General features: G+C 38.3%; 1 protein-coding gene across 1 annotated transcript; it reads left to right on the forward strand.

Moving 5' to 3' along the window:
- Positions 1-9,657: 9,657 nt before the first annotated feature.
- On the forward strand, positions 9,658-17,241 carry PRKAB1 (protein kinase AMP-activated non-catalytic subunit beta 1). The gene is made up of 7 exons (XM_072415475.1): positions 9,658-9,878; positions 12,245-12,411; positions 12,539-12,632; positions 12,765-12,879; positions 13,759-13,892; positions 14,336-14,404; positions 14,487-17,241. Exons 1-7 carry the CDS (start codon positions 9,735-9,737, stop codon positions 14,562-14,564), a joined length of 801 nt encoding a protein of 266 aa, XP_072271576.1. The 5' UTR covers positions 9,658-9,734; the 3' UTR covers positions 14,565-17,241.
- The last annotated feature ends 2,816 nt before the right edge of the window (positions 17,242-20,057 follow it).

Raw genomic sequence — 20,057 nt, forward strand, 5'->3', positions numbered from 1 at the left:
AGTTTATGACCATTTATAATGTGGTTATTACTATTTTTCATAAAACTTATCTTTAAATTGTGGGCAGCATCCAGAACTAATTAAATGATTTTCAATAAAAACCTCGGAAAATCGGAAATCATGTTTCAGCTAACAAAGATTTGGGCTAACAAATCTGATTCTGGAACAAATTATCTTTGGTAGTCAAGGTTTCACTGTATACATTTATCCATTTGTATATACACAAATTTACATATATATTTATATACATTTATTAGTGTATTTACCATGCAGCTGGTTATGAGGTGCCACAATAGTCCACAGTTCTGTGCAGTGATTAATGTAGGAATCATTTAACCAAGCTCCTATCAATTTTATTATTAATGAAATTTCATCATCAGTCTCTGACCATGGATGAAACTGGGGCCCACAACTAACAATGGGCCATGCACCTATCATAAATCTCTCAGGACACAGATCATATGATCTATGCTGACCCCCTGGTCAGCTATATCAACTATACAAAATGTCAAAAGTCCTTAAAACATGAGGATCAACATTACAGCCAAAAAGCTAGTCTTATCCAAAAGAGAGTTCAACAACAGCTGACTCCATATTTCTCTTCTTACATGTATTACTGATCCTCATATCAGTAAAAAAAGATGTGATTTTTGTAGGAATTCTAAATTTGTATGTCAGTGCTCTGTCTGGTTAACCCAAAGCTCATTGCTCTATTGTGCCTATGGACAAAAGTAAAGTCAAATATTACAAAGAACATTGAGTTTCTTATTTAGAGCTAATGGGTTCTAATTTCTCATAGTAGTTGAATATTGACATATAATAGTAAAATGCAATATCTTGTTGTAAGATTATATCATTGGCCACACAAAGGGGACTCTCCAGAACCAGATCTGCAACTGCTACTTGGCAAGAATCCCTGTGGATGGCTTTAATAAATACCACAATTTAATTGTAGCAGAATCAGCAGACATATTCTTTGCTCCTACAAAAAAAGTAATATGACAAAATTTAATAAGGAGCTATTGGCTATTATTAAAAATACACTTTATTCCAATTGTGTATTTTAACTAATGCCTAAACAAATTTTTTCCATATTTTCTAATATTAAATCACTATAATCCCCTGAAATCAGTGCTATTTCCTGGGATATTTAGCACCTGGCAAAGAGAGTGAAGGCTCCACATGCTTTCCAGATTATGTCGATGTCCCTTTACAAACTGTGGGCAGTAAAAGGACCTGTGTATGAGGGCATTTGTTTTCTTCCAAATTATTTTTCTTCTTCCTAAAAATCAAATGTAAATCAAAGCATTTCACAAACAGCCACTGACAGACAATAAGATAAACCATTAGCACCCCAGAATTTAAAATCAAGTAGTAATAAAATCAGATAGTATTAACGTCAAGTAAAGTGTTAAAGTATCTTATCCCCTTGATAGACCTAGATTACTTTTGTAAACCCACATGAAAAATCCCTCTTGCCAGAAGAACAATAATTATTCCTGCAGAAAAGAACTAGGAAAGAACAAATATGTATATTCTTAGATCCCAGTCCCCATATCACACATAAATGTGTCATTGATTGATCATCAAGTTAACTGATACATATTGATGAAGCAAAAATTGGTCTGGACATCTAAGCTTCAAACAAAACTTTGGCCAGGAAAGGGCTAAATTATTGTTTAACTGCCTGACTGCAGTCCTGCTTTAAAACAATAAAAAAATAATATTGGTGAATCCCTGAGTATCATATCTCTGGTCTCAGGGTAAATTATGACATCTACATACTATTGCTCATGCATTTTAATGACCAGGCTAAATCTAGACGGTTTACCATTTTTGCATGTATAGTAAACTGAAATTATTTTGTGTTGATTTTAAGTAAGTTATATTTTCCACAGGCTTTATTTGCATTTGGAAACATCCTTAATAATTAATGCATTTTTTATAATTCTTTCTATGGGCATTTTGAGGTTTTAGTGAGGATGAGTTGTATGCTTTATTTTTATTGCAAATGGAAACCCCAGCAATATAACTTAATGATGGCAGATAACAAAAACCCTTATGTGTATTACTGCAGACTACAAATGAATGTTACAAAGGTACTGCTAATATGCAGTTTTCAGACAGTTAGGCCACTGATGTTGCACAGCAAAATCAATAAGCCATACAAGCACTAGTGAATTTATTATTGATTTGTAATATTTTATATCAGTTTATGTAAAATGGTAATGGAGTAAAACATACGTAAACCATTAGTCATAGGATGTGCCAAATCAGACTTCTTCACTTGTATCCTATGCAATGGTCAGTCTCTGAGAAATTGGGCCAATGCATTGTTTTTTGGGGTAAAGCTCTGAGTTTTAGAAATTATAATTTTAATATGTATTTTAAAGTGGCTACAGATAAAAATTTGCTATGTACTTCAGATGGCTCCAAGGAATTTTTGATGGACCAACAATAAAAGGTGAGATGACAAGGTGCTTCACAGATTTTACTCATTTACTTTTTTCCATACAGGCACACTTGCCTTATTTCAGCTTCCATACATGTCCAATCAGGCTGAGAAGGAATTAACATTCTTGGTCTACAAACAATGGTGGTCTCACAAATAGATACAATGCTTTAATTCATCATCTACACAAACCATCGCTCCTTTTTAAGTAAATTATCGGAAAAGCTGCTGCCATCAAGTATGACTTGACTTTATCAGCTTTCTCAAGTTCTAGATAAGATGAGTAGTAGCTACCAGTAGTAGCTGGAAGCTAACTGACCCACTTGCACACTTGAGAACACTGGAGTCTCACTTAAGGTTGGAGTTACATGAAGTTTGAGAATGTCATATTGATCCCTTTAAAAAATGTAATCGACATCTTTCCTGTCTCAAAAGGAACTTCAGCTGTGGATGTGCTGTTGATGACCACATGGCAGTTCACAGTTTAAGAACATCAAATTCTTCACAGCAGGAAATATCCTAGTGACAAAAACCCCCCACCAAGGTAGAACACGTATTCCCAAGAATATTTATCAGTTTTTCATTCTCTAAATATGTTTTAAACATTTTTGTGTTGTTTTGTTATTGTTTTGTGGGTGTTCATCAGAGACCTGCTAAACCTAAATTCATATCAGTATAAATTGTAATGAATATATTAATAAAGTATAGCTGCAGTTTCACTAAACTTTAGACATTTTACATGTAAAAGAAAACTCTGAAAAATACCAATGTAATGTTTACTTAAGTCGTGTTTCCAGTAATACTGTTGGCAGATTCATGCAGCTGAGAACTTCCTATTCTGCACTGAATCACAAAACATAGATTGCTATGGTATATATGTTGATATGTAGGACTCCTGAGTCCAGTACTAGCTTTTATCAGTGACCAGGAATTACATGTTTACATCAAGGTGAAAGCAAACACTGGACATGACTATGGTATAGAAACAAGATTAATGCCTATTAAATGTTCCCCATCGTACTGGCATTTTTAATTGGCGGCAATTGCGAATACTAAAGAATAATGCTTAATAAAACTGCACCTAGCCCAACCCTAGAGATTTCACAATGTAGTCTTTTCTGACTGTGAAGCAGTAAATTATTGTTAAAGGTGAGGCTGCCTGCAATGCCCTTTGATTGGATTACTCAACACCAGGAATTCTGCTATATGTAGCACATTGTCACCTATGATGATAACATAACCTTTACTTCTGTTATTGACACACATTTTTACATATGTTTTATAGCTAGCCAACATGCATCTTCTGTTTACTGGTCATTTAAACTGTAGATCATCATACACTAAACAGAAAGGAACAGATTTGTGCTAATAAAAGAGCCAGTAATGTTAGATTCTTAATTGATTATATAAAAGATTAAATCATTAAACATACTTTGCTGAAAATGTATAAAATAACTAAAGACAATTAGATAACAATGATTTTATGGAATTATAAGTCTAAAGGCACTGCCATGTTGCTCAGGTATATTTACAGTTTGTGCACATAGACAAACACCCACCCTATTCATGCATACCTACTCACCTATGTGAGGGTAGTTTCTGACCATTTTGGAGCTCTAAATAAGATACTTTTGGTGGTGCCCCCACATGAGCCATTAATACTAAAGGCTTGTTTGAAAATGACTTTGTTGTTTTTTTGTTTAGAATGTATATAAAACAACTACTGTCTAAAATACATTTGTGTGCATATTCTGGGAACAGGTTCACTGCATCATGCATGTGCTCCAACTAAAAAAAGAAAAAATAGAACAAAAAGCCTCTGCACGGCTGGAGAACTTAGGGTATGTTCAGACTAGCAGCATTTTATCATGGCATTTAACTCTCCTAGATGCCTACTGTCAAACACTAGATGCCAAGGAGCAGCAACTCCTGGGCTTTTTCAATTGTTTGCAAATGAGTAAAGCTGCGTACACACTTCCAATTTTTGTCGTTGGAAAGGATCTTTCACGATCCTTTCCAACGACAAGGGAGTGCACGATGCATGAACGGTGCTGTACATACAGCACTGTTCATGCTCTATGGAGAGGGGAGGGGGAGAGCGACGGAGCGGCACCCTGCTGCGCGCTCTCCCCTTCCCTTTCATTAGGATCAGCTGTCATCCATCGTCCGTGGATCCGGCAGGTCGGTCGTCCGGACGATGGACGACACCGACTGTACACACGGCAGATTTTCGCCCGATAATTGGCCGATGCCGATTATCGGGCGATAAAAATCTGACGTGTGTACGTAGCTTAAGTGGCTCAAAAGACTAGCAGAGCAGCATTCTTTTTTTTTCTTTTTTTTTTTGCACATGGAAACACTTCCACTATTCACCACCTGTCAAATAAAATTTGCTTTATTGGTTTTTTTTTATGCAAATATTTTTGTTGTCTAAATGGCTTAAAACCATTTGCAAATACTGCTAGTCTGAATGTATCCAAAGAATCTTAAGTTCTCAATTGAAGTTTGTTGGCTGCAGCTTATTGTTCAAAATTTTGTTATTTTGGTGAAAGTACATTTAGTGAACCTGTGCCCAGAATATACCTCCAAAAGATTTTACACATCCATTTTTTGTGCTTATCTTGCATACCTGTTTTACGTCCACCAAGGGTCGAACAAGGTCATGTAGCATGGACCATCATTTTCTCCCATTAGACAACCTCCAACACCAATCACCACTCGATCATAGACATGCTGCAGTAGGAAGGCAATGACGGAGAGTGTTCTTGTGACAGTGACTCCTTTCATTTCACCCACAAAACTTAGGTTAACTGTTCATTTAAGAAATAATTACACACTATAGAGATATGTGCATTTGTAAAACAAATTAAGTAGAAAAGTGATTACAAAAAAAACAAAGCGTAGGGGTGACTAATCACTCTTGGTGAATTGAGACTATTGTCGAATATTTCCTTTTCCATATTTGTGTAGTAATTTTACATAAACCGGACTTCAGCATAATTTAGGGTTGCAAACCTCTAATTAAAGAGAAGTATGGTAATCGCTAGGGTATAAATTACACCCATTTACCATGAAAAGATTTTATCCATCGAATGGTTCAGATTTTAGTTTTCATACAAGGTACTAGTAAAGGCTTTAGAGAAACAAGCTCTTGTCTGCTCTTCTGCTTGTTATAAACGTGGACAGATGGTCAGGTTAAAGTGCTGGCCTCAGCTCCTGTACTTAGATTAGCACCTGCCACTTGGTGTAGGACAGCTGCATTTTGCAAGACTGCAGTGTATCTGTATTCTGATATGTAACTCTAGAGCGCTGACTTCTAAATATATTTTTTTCAATTTTCAGTTGTAAAAATGTTTTCATATGAATATGTATATAGTTCATGGAGAACTCTTCAATATGTGCAAGCAGAGACCACCTTATATTTCCCATTGGAGGTAATTAGCAATGGGTTGTTAGCAGCGGAGTGTGGAATACTTTACAATAGGAGGAGATACTGGTACAGATCTGACTATACTCTCCTACACAGCCTAGATTTGCATTGCCAATGTTTGTAATTATCATATAAATATTTGTGCAAATAAATATAAAGGTGGTAAAAAGCTAGGTAAAAATAATCAGTATAAAAAACACTGCTCTATCGTCTGCACTAACAGCCTGATGGTTTAATCTCTATCAATAACCAAAACTTATTCTATGTTTTGGATACAATTGTAAGGAGATAGTACTCAATTTAGATTTATTACCTATTTATCACCTATGTTTCTGTCGGGGGAAATATTTTTACTTGTTTGTCATAGCAATCACCATATATGTGATTGAAAGCAAGGTGAAATCCTACCATGAAGACATTTGTTCCAGATACAGCTATCTATATAATTATCTACAGAATTTACCTCATCCATCACCTTTAGAAAGAAAGCGACAAGTCTGCAAGCAAGCATGGTACTCACTTTAAAAATCAATTGGTGAACCCTTTAATGACAATTGCTAATTGTAAAACCCTTAAACTTTTGACTTTCCCCCTATGTGATAGTGCTTTGGCAATTTGCTATTTAGTTGCCAAGTGCTGCTGTGGAAGGGAAGAAGGTAACATTGCCCTATCCTCTAAATACCTGTTTTTTATTAGGGCTCCAGATGGAGAACTTTGTTACTTAGCCCTGAATGGGCTTCTTGATAAGTTGTAGGGCTAAATCTAAACGTGTTAGGTTACAGGTTAGCAACAAAAGCTGCAATTAGTGGAACAGAATGCAAGTAAGCTATATTTTACATATCTTTGTTTCTGGATGACCGTAAATTCTAAGGGAGGGCGAGAAGGAAGTGAAAAAGATGGAATATAGAAGACAGGGATATTCATATACATGTTAATATGCCCCACCTGCTCACTGTCAGCCAGACACATATACATATATATACAGTTCTGCTCATACATACCCTGGCAACATATGTAAGATGTGTACTATTACTTTTAAAAAGCATGAGCAATCAAGCAAACCAACATTAAATTTACTTTTAATTGGTTTCATATAAATGATAAGGCATTACGGAACAGAACAACCATTAAACAAAATCAAACAATAAGGATAATAATTGGATGGTCTCTGTTCAAAAGAATGCATACCCACAGTTCCTAATACTGTGTATTGTCCATTTTAACAATATTGAGGACATGTTTTGTTTTGTGATACTTGTAGATGGGTCCCTTGGATTTCTCAGCTGCTAAAGTTTTTTTTTTGGGGGGGGGGGTCATTTAAATTCTTGGGTTGCCCTGTATGAACTGCACATTTAAGTTCTGCACAAAGTGATTTATTAACATTAGGGTCAGGAGACTGTGGAAGGGTCAACTTGGTTTTGGACCATTGTCATGTTGGATGATTCAAGTGCACCCTGCCTTCAGCTTCCCAACTTATGGATGCAAGTTATTCTCCAAATTCTCTGGAAGCCATATTCTCTTCTTGCCATACATTTTCACCACATTTCCTGTGCCCCTGTAGCCCACACATCCATGCTTCACAGTAGGCACGGTGTACTTTCATCATAGACCTTGTTCCTCTCCAAAGGTGGTTTTTTGTTCATCCATTCTAGGAAGTGCAGTGCAGTAATGGGCACACCTGCCCACATAAGGAAAACTACTTTTTAAAAAGGCATGAGGAGCTATGTACTGCCATTGGGAATGTGTACCAATGCAATGAAAATACTGCCCAACAGGGGGAGGATCTTTTGAGGGACAACACTAAAAACAGATACATTCTTGAAATAACAGGCTTGCAGTTTGTTTTGTTTTTTTGTGGGATTCACCCAAGACCACCCCAATGGCAAGCAAAAGTTCATCTTCTGAGTTATAATTAGGATTGAACAAACAGGAAAACACAGAACACATGGTGGGCAAATTCTAGATTACAATATTTTTGCATGGGTAAACTTTGGGGCCATAAAAACTGGAAATCACTTTTTGGGGAGGGAATGTTGAAAATATAATCTAGGTCAAAGACAGACAAATGGTCGGTAAAAGATTTATAAACATCCCACAAACTTTGCTAAAGCATAAACAACTGCTGTTTTTGTTTTTTTGTTGTTTTTTTTTTTTACATTTTAGTGCTGCTGAACCGTTTCCAGCTACTTCCGAGTCTACACATACTTGTTCTAGCATCAGCTACCTATCATTACTCTGAACCAGCTAACAGTTGAACATGGTTGCCCAAAGCAGCTTTATATCTACTTTACATTCCATCTTTTGCTCAGAATAAATTACCTAAATTACCAAATAAAAAAAAAAGTAAATGAAAAAAAGAAAACCTGGGTCTGATTTGCATTATTCATAATGACTAAATCATACTGACAGCATAACTAAACGCTCTTAGGAACTAATATAATATCATTAAAGCAAAAAGAACATTTTACTTTTATTTTATTTGGATAATTACCTCCAAACCCAAATCTTTTTAATAGTTGCATATGTTTTACATTAATAATATAAGCCTAAATATATATAATTTATACGCACTATATAATTTACTGCTGTTGTGCTACTCTAGGATAATGACCAGAGGTTACAAATAAACTATGTGTAGTATGACAAGACCGCCGCTCTTGATTAGAGATGCCAAGTCTGCACTTCAGGGGAAGTGACATAGTGTCATTCACATGCTACACTGACTTAAATCACCACTACAGCAAAGCAGTGCCAGTATAATTTGATACTGATCTGATTATTTGTAATGCAATGTAATGACAAATTGGTGGTGTAATATGGATTTTACACAATAATGATTTTTCCCATTTGGATTGTATACCTCATACCAACACAACATCATTACTTTATTCATTGTAATTTAACATAAAGTGGATCTATAACTAAAAGTTTTAAACAATAAAAAAAAAATGTTTTGAGGTATTTTTTTTTTCTTTTTAATACTTTTCTTTAATTTTTTTAGGGAGGACCCCTCCCTCTGCTTTCATTTTTACCACTCCGTTACGTATCCCAGGAGGCTGCGGGCTGCCTTTTCTGTGCAGAAAGGACTTTATTGGAATGTCAAAAAAATGTAACTCCCAAACAATGGGGAATTTATCTTTATTTGCAGCCCTAACGTCATCTGTTCTTCTTAAATACAAAAGTGAGAATATACACTCTTCTTCATCTATATCAACATGACAAAGGACACCATCAACTTTAGAGATCAATTCTGACACCTTGTTCATTCCTTACTACACAGCTACTATCAACTCACAATAAGTCTCCATAGAGAGAAGTCCCCTGAAGAAGCTGTTGGGTGAAACGCGTCAGGATATTGAGACAAATTGTTCTGTGTTTTTTGTTTTGGGTTTACTCCTGCTTTAAATGTATAGAGCAGGGCTGAGCAGGCACCTTATTCTGCTAAAACCTGGTAACTGGGGATTACTGGGAATTACTCTCATCCACTAGGAGGGCAAAATGCAATAAAAAAGCTAATGCATTTCTGCTGGTGGTACACAAAAACTATCTAAGAGTGCCAAATTATACTTTAATAAATATGTTTGTTCCATTTTGTTATTAATAGATACTATACCCATACACTTTCAGTCACCAGCTCACCCGGTAATCAGTATAAAGAATAACTAGCATGGGTGCCAGCAGCCAATTTATAGGGAGGCGATGTGGGCGGGGCGTCACACGCCCGGTCAAAATCGATATCGAGGCGTGGGACGCACCGTGCGCCTCACCGCTACCGGAAACAGGAGGCGGAAGTAGAGGAGTGATAAATAAAGTCCTTTAGGTTCTACGCTAGTCGGTTGTCCGGATCCGAAGATGGGGAATACTAGCAGTGAGAGGCCCGGGCCCCTAAAGGGGCGAAGGGATAGCGGCGGTAGCGCCTCTAAAGGGGAAGACAGAGCTAAGATATTGATGGACAGCCCGGAGGACGCCGATATGTACCCTGCTGAGGAGAGCAAGGTGAGGCGGGCTGCGGGTCAGTGGACCTCCCTGTCATGCTGGCGGAGGAGGAGGAGGCCGCACTGACATTTGTGACTTGTGGGGTGATGACAGCTTGGTGGTGGCTGCAGTGACAGACATGCCATGGGGTGTGCAGGGACAAGCTCTGAATCTTCGTGTTTACAGCTGCAGCCTGAGCCCTCCATGGCCCCGCAACCTCCGTGGCCCCGCGCACTATGGGCCCTGCAACCTCCGTGGCCCCGCGCACTATGGGCCCTGCAACCTCCGTGGCCCCGCGCACTATGGGCCCACCTCCGTGGCCCCGCGCACTATGGGCCCTGCAACCTCCGTGGCCCCGCGCACTATGGGCCCTGCAACCTCCGTGGCCCCGCGCACTATGGGCCCCGCAACCTCCGTGGCCCCCGCACTATGAGCTCCGTGGCCCCCGCACTATGGGCCCCATGCCCCTTGTTTACAGCAGCAGCCTGAGCCCTCCATGGGCCCGCACCCTCCATGGCACCGCACGATGGGTCCCGCACTCTCCGTGGCCCCGCAACCTCTGTGGCCCCACACTATGGGCCCCGTGGCCCCGCACTGTGGGGCCCCTGCGCCCGGCTCGGTGTACTCTGTTGGGAGAGGTATAACCTGGTCTGGGCAGCCTTAGGATACAATGATATCTAATATTACCTTTCCTAACAGGTGGGCAGAACAAGATCCAACCATGCTGCCACATAACCTGTTGCAGCTCTCTGGGGTTAAGGGGAACTAGGAAGGGTAAAGGATTTATCTGCAGGGTCCTGGTAAGAAAACTAAAGAAGACATTAGAAACAAATGCTTTTTCTTTTTAAGTTTTAAGATGATTGGTCTGCTTCTAAACACAAATAAACAAATTGCAAAGCAACTACTGGATTCACCTGGTCTAGGCCTCTTTTAGGCCTTCATGCCAATGTGCTGACATTGAACATGCCAATAGGAAGGAAAAAACAATTACTTCATCAGTTTCCTGCTGCTTCTTCACTGATCAATCACCAGGCTGGGGACGAAGAGGGGTCACCAATATATTCCTTCTACACATGCATGGCCGTAATTATTATTGCACAGTATTTACCGTATTTTTCGGACTATAAGACGCTCCGGCCTATAAGACGCACCCAATTTTAAAGGAGAAAAACCTAGAAAAAAAAGATTCTGAACAAAATACTAAAAAATCACTCTGTGTCAATGTATCGCCTTCTAATCACTCTGTGTCAATGTATGAAGCACGCAGCATCGCGGTATCGGATGAGTATGATTTTTTTTAATTATATTTAACATGTATTCGGTGTATAAGACGCACCCACTTTTCCCCCCCAGTTTTGGGGAAGAAAAAGTGCGTCTTATAGTCCGAAAAATACGGTATATAGCGCCATCATATTACGCAGCGCTGTACAAAGTCCATAGTGTTCTCACAAGCTGTTCTTCCAAGGGGCTCACAATCTAATGTCCCTACCATTGTCATATGTCATTACTACAGTCTAAGGTCAATTTTGGGGGGAAGCCAATTACTCTCACTGCATGTTTTTGGGATGCAGGGGGGAGAAACTGCAAACTCCATGCAGATAGTGTCCTGGCTGAGATTCAAACCTGGAGCCCAGTGCTGCAAAGGCCGGAGTGCTAACCTCTGAGCTACTGTGCTGTAATGTAGAAAGAAGTGTCAAACAACTTTGGTTGTGAACTGTGGCATGACTTTGTGAATCTCAGAACTAGATAAACTTAAAAATGAATCTCAAAACACTTCCTTAATATGTACTTGAACTTTGTTTTTGAATTGTTTTCTGGAGTTCAAAAAGTGTAAGTTTGTTTGATGGGGGAAAAATAATGACCTCAGATTGAAACTATTTTTTTCTGCAAAGATGTAGTTTTCCATGTAGTAGTTAATAATAATAATACACAGTATTTAAATGGCGCCAACATATTACGCAGCGCTGTACATTAAGGTTGCAAATGTCAGACGAGGACTGGCAGTGACACAGGAGGAGGAGAGGACCCTGCACAGAAGAGCTTACAATCTAAGTGACAGGGGTATAGACTAAAACAAAAATGCTTCATAACCTTTTTTGACATCCTGTGAAGAAAATTAAAACTTCTTGGAGGTAAAATGAAAAACATTTAATGGGTTCCCTGCATGTTTTAGTCAGGAATCCAGAGGCCGTTTAGATTATTCTTCCAATGTATGGCGTCTCTTCTCTGTATATCACATATGAATAAGCTGGAAGTTGGTGATCAAGTTTATACCTGTAGGGAATGGTGCAAATTGAAAGTAAAGATCAATGTAATGTAACTGAATGAGTAAGCATTCTATTTCCTAATTGTTGCTTTGGGTGATATTGGCTATTTTGTCTCTTTAGGCTTCGATGGAAAAAGATGAATTCTTGGCATGGCAGCACGACTTAGAAGTAAATGATAAAGCTCCCACTCAGGCTCGACCAACAGTGTTTAGGTGGACTGGAGGAGGGAAAGAAATTTACCTAGCCGGGTCATTTAACAACTGGGGGAAAATCCCCCTTATAAGAAGGTACGCCTCATTTTCTTTATGTGTATTCATATATGTGAATGTGAAACCCCTCCCCATGTTCTTTATGAAATAAAATCTCGTGTCATCATTCGTTCTATACAATGAATACATTTTCTTTGTGTTACAGCCACAACAACTTTGTAGCAATACTAGATCTTCCGGAGGGGGAACACCAGTATAAGTTTTTTGTTGATGGCCAGTGGACTCATGATCCTTCTGAGGTAATCTCACTGTGTGTAAACAATGGTTGCTTTTTTCCTGTTTAATGTGCTTCTTAAAGGCAGGAAACTTTTACATTGTTCACGATAACCACCAGGCTAATGACTGCTTTATCATTTTATGTCTTTGTACAGCCAGTAGTAACCAGCCAACTTGGGACAATAAACAATGTAATCAATGTGAAGAAAACAGATTTTGAAGTCTTTGATGCCCTAATGGTTGACTCGCAGAAAGGCTCTGACGTTTCAGGTATGAACAGTACATCCATAAATGCTTTAAATTGCAGCACAGAGTGAGACATTGATAACTAATTCTTAACAATTAACACTGTAAATGAGTGGATTTTAAATAGTGCAGTGTGTTGGTGCTGTATTATTGGTGTAATATTTAGTTCACCTTTAAACAAAGAAGACATTGCCGGCATACCTAGGAATGTTTTTTTTATTTACCACTGCATTTGTTGTTTGTACATAAATTACAGATTTATGTAAAAGAGATATGTTAAATAAAACTAAAAAAAAAAAACACCTTACAAGTGTAGGCAAAGGCAGAACTTTTCTTCCCCTCTAATCATTCAACGTGTCATTTAGTTTCTTGATTCTCGTTTAATGGGTTCATAACCAAAATCTTTTTGAATGCTTGCTTGTGAACATTTATTGAAACCTCAGTCATTGAGGTGACACAATATATTTTTTGATGTTTGGTTATTGCCTTTTTCTGCGCAGTCTGATCACTGTCTCATGGGGTGTCCTACAGGGTTGGAGGATCGTCTCCAAAAACAATGCTGCAAGTATCACAAGTTCAGTGCACTTCACATTTACTCCCACAAAAATTTGATCAGCTTACTGTGCTATTTTTAAATGGTGATGTAAGAGAGATTTTGATGACTTTGCGGCAACTGTAATGCAAAGCAATATTGTTTCTCACCTCTGCGTAGGACTCGTATAAGCCAGCTTGGAAGGTTTTGACCTAAACTAATATATTTGTCTTTTTATAGAATAGTTTTGTTTGGTTCAGAATTTTTTCTCTAAACTGTAGATCACAGTTAATGGTGATTGAATCTATTATATTTGAAATAACTACACCTGGACTGGAACATGAAACACACTGTCTGTTTTGTGTAAACAGAACTTTCCAGCTCACCTCCTGGTCCTTACCAGCAAGAACCTTATAACTGTAAGCAGGAAGAACGATACAAATCTCCTCCTATCCTCCCGCCACATCTGCTTCAAGTCATCCTTAATAAAGACACAGGAATTTCAGTAAGTATACAGTATTTATTCAGCTGATGCTATCAAATCCATCTAGTTCAGACTGCAGTCATTCTGACTGTGTGACCTTCATGAATACTGGTAATGTATTAATCTCTTTCTAAAGCAAACACCAGCTTCCAACATATTTGTAAACATGGCAGAAAAAATGGGAAGTAATAAGTAAGCATGGCAAAGGTAGTGTTCACACTGCACTTCACATGGTGATTGATACACATCAGACATTGCTGAAAAAGTAATATCTGACATTCCTAATAAAAATGATGCAGTTTCTTGCTACAATGCACTTTCTGATTCAGTGTAGTGAATGGGGCCTGCATCACAAAAGACTGCAACAAATGTCAATATACTTCACTTTTAGGACATGGTTTTTGCCAAATGCTCCTAGCAATAGTTCAGTACTAATAAACTAAAAATTCCTATTTTTTTTTCAGTGTGATCCAGCTTTGCTCCCAGAGCCCAATCATGTCATGCTAAATCACCTCTATGCACTCTCCATCAAGGTATGTATACTTATACTGTTTGTCTTCTTGTTATTCAATCTGTAGCTTCAACACTTATTACATCTTTGTATTCTTCTTTTAGGATGGTGTGATGGTGTTAAGTGCTACTCATCGTTACAAGAAGAAGTATGTCACTACACTGCTGTACAAACCCATATGAGCTGCCTCCATAGACTCTTCTCATTAAAATTTATGCCTTTTTCACTTTTTTATATATTAAATGCATTAAATATTTGCGAAATAAGCTATAGCTGTCAGTAATGCGTTCAGCATTATGTTGGTTCACGAATCACCGTTGGCTATATTGACAGTGCTGACATCTGTCTGAATTGCACATTTTTTTGGCTAAAGTAGGGATAGTAACTATTTAAATTATATTTGCATTTTCCCAGCCTATAGGAGTGCCCTGCTGGGTTGGGCAAGGGACAGCATTAACAAATAGAACAGATTCTTCTGCAGCTACTTTTTCAGCAATATTAAATTGTTAGATGACTGGAGCCAGAGAACATTCATAGGCTGTAACACAGACCCCCTGCTTTTGTGTTCTGCAGTGAGCTGAGTGTGGACATCACAGCTGTACTGTTAGTTTATTACTTTGGGTTTAAGGCAACCCTACCAGACTATTTATTCTGTTTCTTGGTAACATCTTTTCTCTCAACTGAAATAAATGAGTTCTATAAGGTATATCTAGGAGAATGTTAAGTCATTGGCATGTGTTTCTTGACCAAAAAGCCACTCCTGCATAGGATAAACTATTGTAACATATTTAAGTAGTGTGCAAATGAAAGCCTGTGTAACCATATTTATGAATATTGGGGGCTGAAAGGATAGAATGTAATCCTTTGAGGTTTCACAAGCTCTCTACATCATACATGTGTATCTTAATGTACATTGAGTTCTGGGTGTGCTAAGCTTTCTGCTTTGTTGAGGTTTACTGGGGTGATGGAATTATATCTGAAGGAAAAAAATATTCCACCTCTTTTGATATCCAAGTCAGAACATAAAAGCAAAGTAAAATCTGGTATGCTGGTTTAAAAATGCTCTATCTGTGAATGCCGCTTTTCTGTAGTTCCTATAGCGTTCTTGTAAGTAAAAAAAAAAATTTCAGGGCCCTCAATCCTGAGCAAAAGTTCTGAACAGGTGAAATATTGCATGATAGGAATGCTTTCACGAACATAAATTATAGTTCGTTATTCTTATAAACTTGCAAAATCCAAAGTGAGATACTGGAAGAAAAATCTAAATGAAATTAGTATTTGGTGTGACCATCTTTTTGCCTTCAAACCAGCATCGGCTCTTATACATACATTTGCACACAGTTTTTGAAGGAACTCGACAGGTATGTTTTTCCATATATTTTAGAGAACTAACCACAGATCTTGTGTAGATGTATCCCAGAGTGGCTCTATGCAGGCCATACCAAACTTCCAAGACTCCCAGTTCTTTACGCTGAAACTGGTTCTTATACATTACATTGACTGTATGTTTGGAATTGTTGTCCTTCTGCAGAATAAGTTTTGGGCCAGTCAGATGCCACTCTGGTGGTATTGCATGATGGATAAGTTTCTACTTGTATTACACAGCATTGAGAACACCATTAATTCTAATCAAATCACCAATGTCAATTTCAGAAATGTAGCCCCAAACGTGCAAAGAACCCCCACCATGCTTCACTGTTACCTGCAGAGACAGTTATTATTGTATCGCTTTGACTTACTTGATTGTAGACCTGGCCATACTTCTCCAGAAGTATCCACAGGTTTCTGCAAGTTCTGAGCTGATGGCTCTTCTGGACATCTTCTGATGTGGAAGGGAGTGTTAAAGCATGATGTATTTTTTATCTGCACAAAGTTTCCGTGGCTGACCACTGTGTCCACATTGCCCTTCAAAGAACTTTATGGCACATCTTGAAACTCAGTCTGCTTTGAAATCTGTGATGTGCTGCTGTTGTATATCTCCTTGTGTCCTGTGCTCTCTCACTTCCGCCATGATGTATTACCCATGACCTGAATCTCTTTCACAGCCTCACCTTGGTTGCAGAGCGAGGGTGTCCTCACCCACTGTTCAGGGCTTCTACACAACTGTTTCAGTTAATGGCTGCATGACAACCTAAATCTGACTGTAATCCTACAAAAGCCCTGATTTTATAAGAAATGATGCCAGTTTTAAGGCAAAGGGACCTCACACCAAACTTTGTTTTAGTTTTTTGTCTCAATTTCTAAATTGATAAGAATAAACATTTGGAATTTGTGAGAGCATTCTTACTTTACAGCATTTTTTTTTTTACACCTGCCTAAAACATTTACACAGGTTTATGTAAAACACTTATGAACCAGGAATGGCAGCCTTTGTTATAAAAATGTTCTGATGACTGTTGCGGTGTAATTTACTCTAACGTCCATGCACTGAAAAATGTGCAACACTGGTTTAGAGATGTCATTTTTATTGCATAAAGTTATGTCTTTAAAGTCAAGCCAACTGGTACTAGATAAGACTTAGACAGACTGTGAAATGAAAAACAAAAAAGTTTACTGTTTCAATGCATTGGCTAGTATTATTTGGGCACCTGGACTTGTAATGTTAAGGACATTTTATATCCTGTTCAGTCCACTTCTGCAGCTTCAGGGGGTGTCCTACACATTGTTTTCACTGTACTTTATTGCCAATAATTACTTAATAATGAAGAACCTAATTTAGGATTTTGATGAAATTTGTAGAAATACACCTGTGTTATGGGGCACCACAACGTTTGTGTGGGTCTTTCTTGTTATCTGGTGCCATATATTTGTTTAGAGAATAAATTATTACACTATGGGTTTATTAAATTATCAAATAAGTATGTTGTCTCAATTCAGAACAGTGTTTAAACTAATTGTTTCTAGATCTTGGAAGCCTAACCAACCCAAAATAAATGTAATGCAGAAATGAAGGCTGACATCTAATTTTCTCCTTCACCATCTGATAAGCTGTCCACTGGCTGAATGCAAAGACAAAGGAATTCAAGCATCCAAGCTTATTTGGCCTAGTAGATTGATGTTCCTACATTCTCCACACTGATGGTATATAAACAGTGCACTCTGACACATTCTTCAGAAAGTGTGGGACAAGCTAGTTGTTATAAAGCATTTAGACCTTAGATCTTACTGGCTGTTTAAAAATATGAGGTAGGTGTAGTTATAAAGTTTTATACTTGGTTGGTTGCAAAACTGTCCGGCCTTGGGGAGGAGGAGTGACAGAGGTGCTCACCAACCTCCCAACAAACATCTGCATGCAGGCTGCCACAAGTTAGCACAAGGCCTTCATTTAGGCTTTCTGCAGTTTCTTGTATGCTTAGACTATGTAAATATCCTTGAAATCAGAAGCAACTGTGGGTTGTTGTCAATGTAAAAACAGACACCTATGAGGCTAAAATGGAAGGAGTATGCCTAGGCATTTAGCCTAAATCATCCAGCTCCCCTTCTCTTCAGCACTATAACATCTTGGTGTCACTGACATCTTAACACCTCTTGAATGTTGGATGTTTGTGTCTTTTGACATTGCACTGTGTGGAAGCATCCAATGCTTCTGGAGGTATGGATAGACTAAAGCTACATACACACTTCCAATTATTATCGTTGGAAAACGAACGACGAACGTTCATGCACGATATATATGAACGATCGTATAGCACCGATCCTGCACATAGAGTTAACGACACGATCGTTCGTAGATATTGTACACACAATAGATACGATCGTTTGAGCGATGGAGGAACTATGTGCACGACAGGAAAGTGAACGGACGTTCGTTCATCACGCATGCTCTGAACATGGACGATCAACAAACGACCGTACACACGAACGATGTTCAACGATCGTCGTCCAATCCGATCCGCCGGTCCGGTCGTTCGTTTCCAGCGACTTTCCTCGTTCGTCGGTGTCGTTGGTTACTTTTTTACGAACGATTTTTTGCCCAATCGATCGTTCGTCGTTCGATTGGAACGATAAAAATTGGAAGTGTGTACGCACCTTAATGGAGACTACAGCAACAGGATGGAGGGGAGCTGACATCCTCTTTAATTATGGAGGGGGTGGGGGGGTTAGCATTTACAGCCCTGGAGAAGTAAGTGTATTTTACCTGTAATGAGAAGGGTCTGATCCTTGAGCCCATAAGCCTTAATTGTGATATTTCTGTGCCACCTAACAAAAAATAATCTATGAACATGAACCTGACAATGTCTATGTACAGCTGGCAGAGCAGATAATACCGTCTTGGAGATTTCCAAGATGGTATTATCCCTATTTATTTTCACAACAATATTTTTTTTTATTCCTCCTCAATGATTGATGTACTGTGACACAGATGTGACATTTTACAACTGAGCAACATTTCAGAACAACTAAATTGTTCTGAAATGTTGCTCAGAATTCCTCCCTATTCTTTTGATGACCAAGTCTCCCACTAAGCCTGAAATGCTGTGGTTCAGGTAGGGATCTTCTGAAACAAGAAAAGAAACACCTTTCATGATGTGACAGACAGATTTTGAAGCCTTCAATACAGCCTGGTACTGATGTTAAACGGATAAGTTTACTAGTGACCAGAGAAATTTGTCCCTAAATGACAAAATGCCACATTGCAGAATCCTTGGAGGGAACTGTAAATGAAATCCTAAAAGGGGCTACAAATAGCCAAAGGCTCTTGTACAATAGCTGAACACTTGGAAGGCTCTTGGAACACTTGGAAATGAAGTCTTTTTTCTGGGGAATAAAATATCTGCTCTGGTAAGTGTCCAGGACCAGACCGTGATTCTACAAGTGATTAGCATCATGGGCTCTATAAAACAGAGAATCAGGCCTAAAACATTTCCTGGTGGGAATCTTCCAGGTCTATGTGTTTTAATCCCAGTAATTGATTCCCATAAGGGATTGTTCGAGGGTTATACTTACATATACGTATTACTGCACACTTACGTATACTGCACAGAGTGCCTCAACTAATTTTTATAGTTTACAGTACCTCACACCTGTGTAGGACACAATACTTCATCCCTTTCTATTACATGTATTGCCTAAAACTCCAAACTACCTGGTGCAGAGAACTGTCCCACCCAGATTTCACACTGAGATCTTTTTCTATTTTACCCTTCCAACTTCACCTGGAGGATGTTCTCTACTATCTTTTTTGCAAAATTTATAAGCTTAATTCCCTGTTATAAGTATAACCCCTCTTCACAACTCCGATGCCTCCTTCTTATCTTTCGAGATTTGCACAATTTCTTCTAATTTATATGAGTTGTGGTCTGCCAAGACACCTAAATAATGTTGGGGATGACATCTGGTAAAGGAGAGTTCCTGAAGGCTTTCTATTTATTTTCATTCTAACCTTCCCTTCTTCATTACTATAATGTAGTGCTAGATCCCAAAAAATGAGCTGAATCTCTGTTACCCTCACAAGTGACATTCAAACTATAGTTATTGTTTATTTACTCCAGTCTAAGGATTTCACATCTTGGGCAGCAACGAATATCCAATCATATATTTACCGATATTATTATGAACAAGGGACTTACGATGGTACTTATATTTAAAGACATGACACACTTTCTGCTACCCCTTGTAAAGGTTTGCGTATTTGCAAACTTTGGACCCTTCAAAGCAATTTTTATATATATGTA

Source organism: Pyxicephalus adspersus, chromosome 6 (genome assembly GCF_032062135.1).
Source record: "Pyxicephalus adspersus chromosome 6, UCB_Pads_2.0, whole genome shotgun sequence".
Taxonomy (NCBI): domain Eukaryota; kingdom Metazoa; phylum Chordata; class Amphibia; order Anura; family Pyxicephalidae; genus Pyxicephalus; species Pyxicephalus adspersus.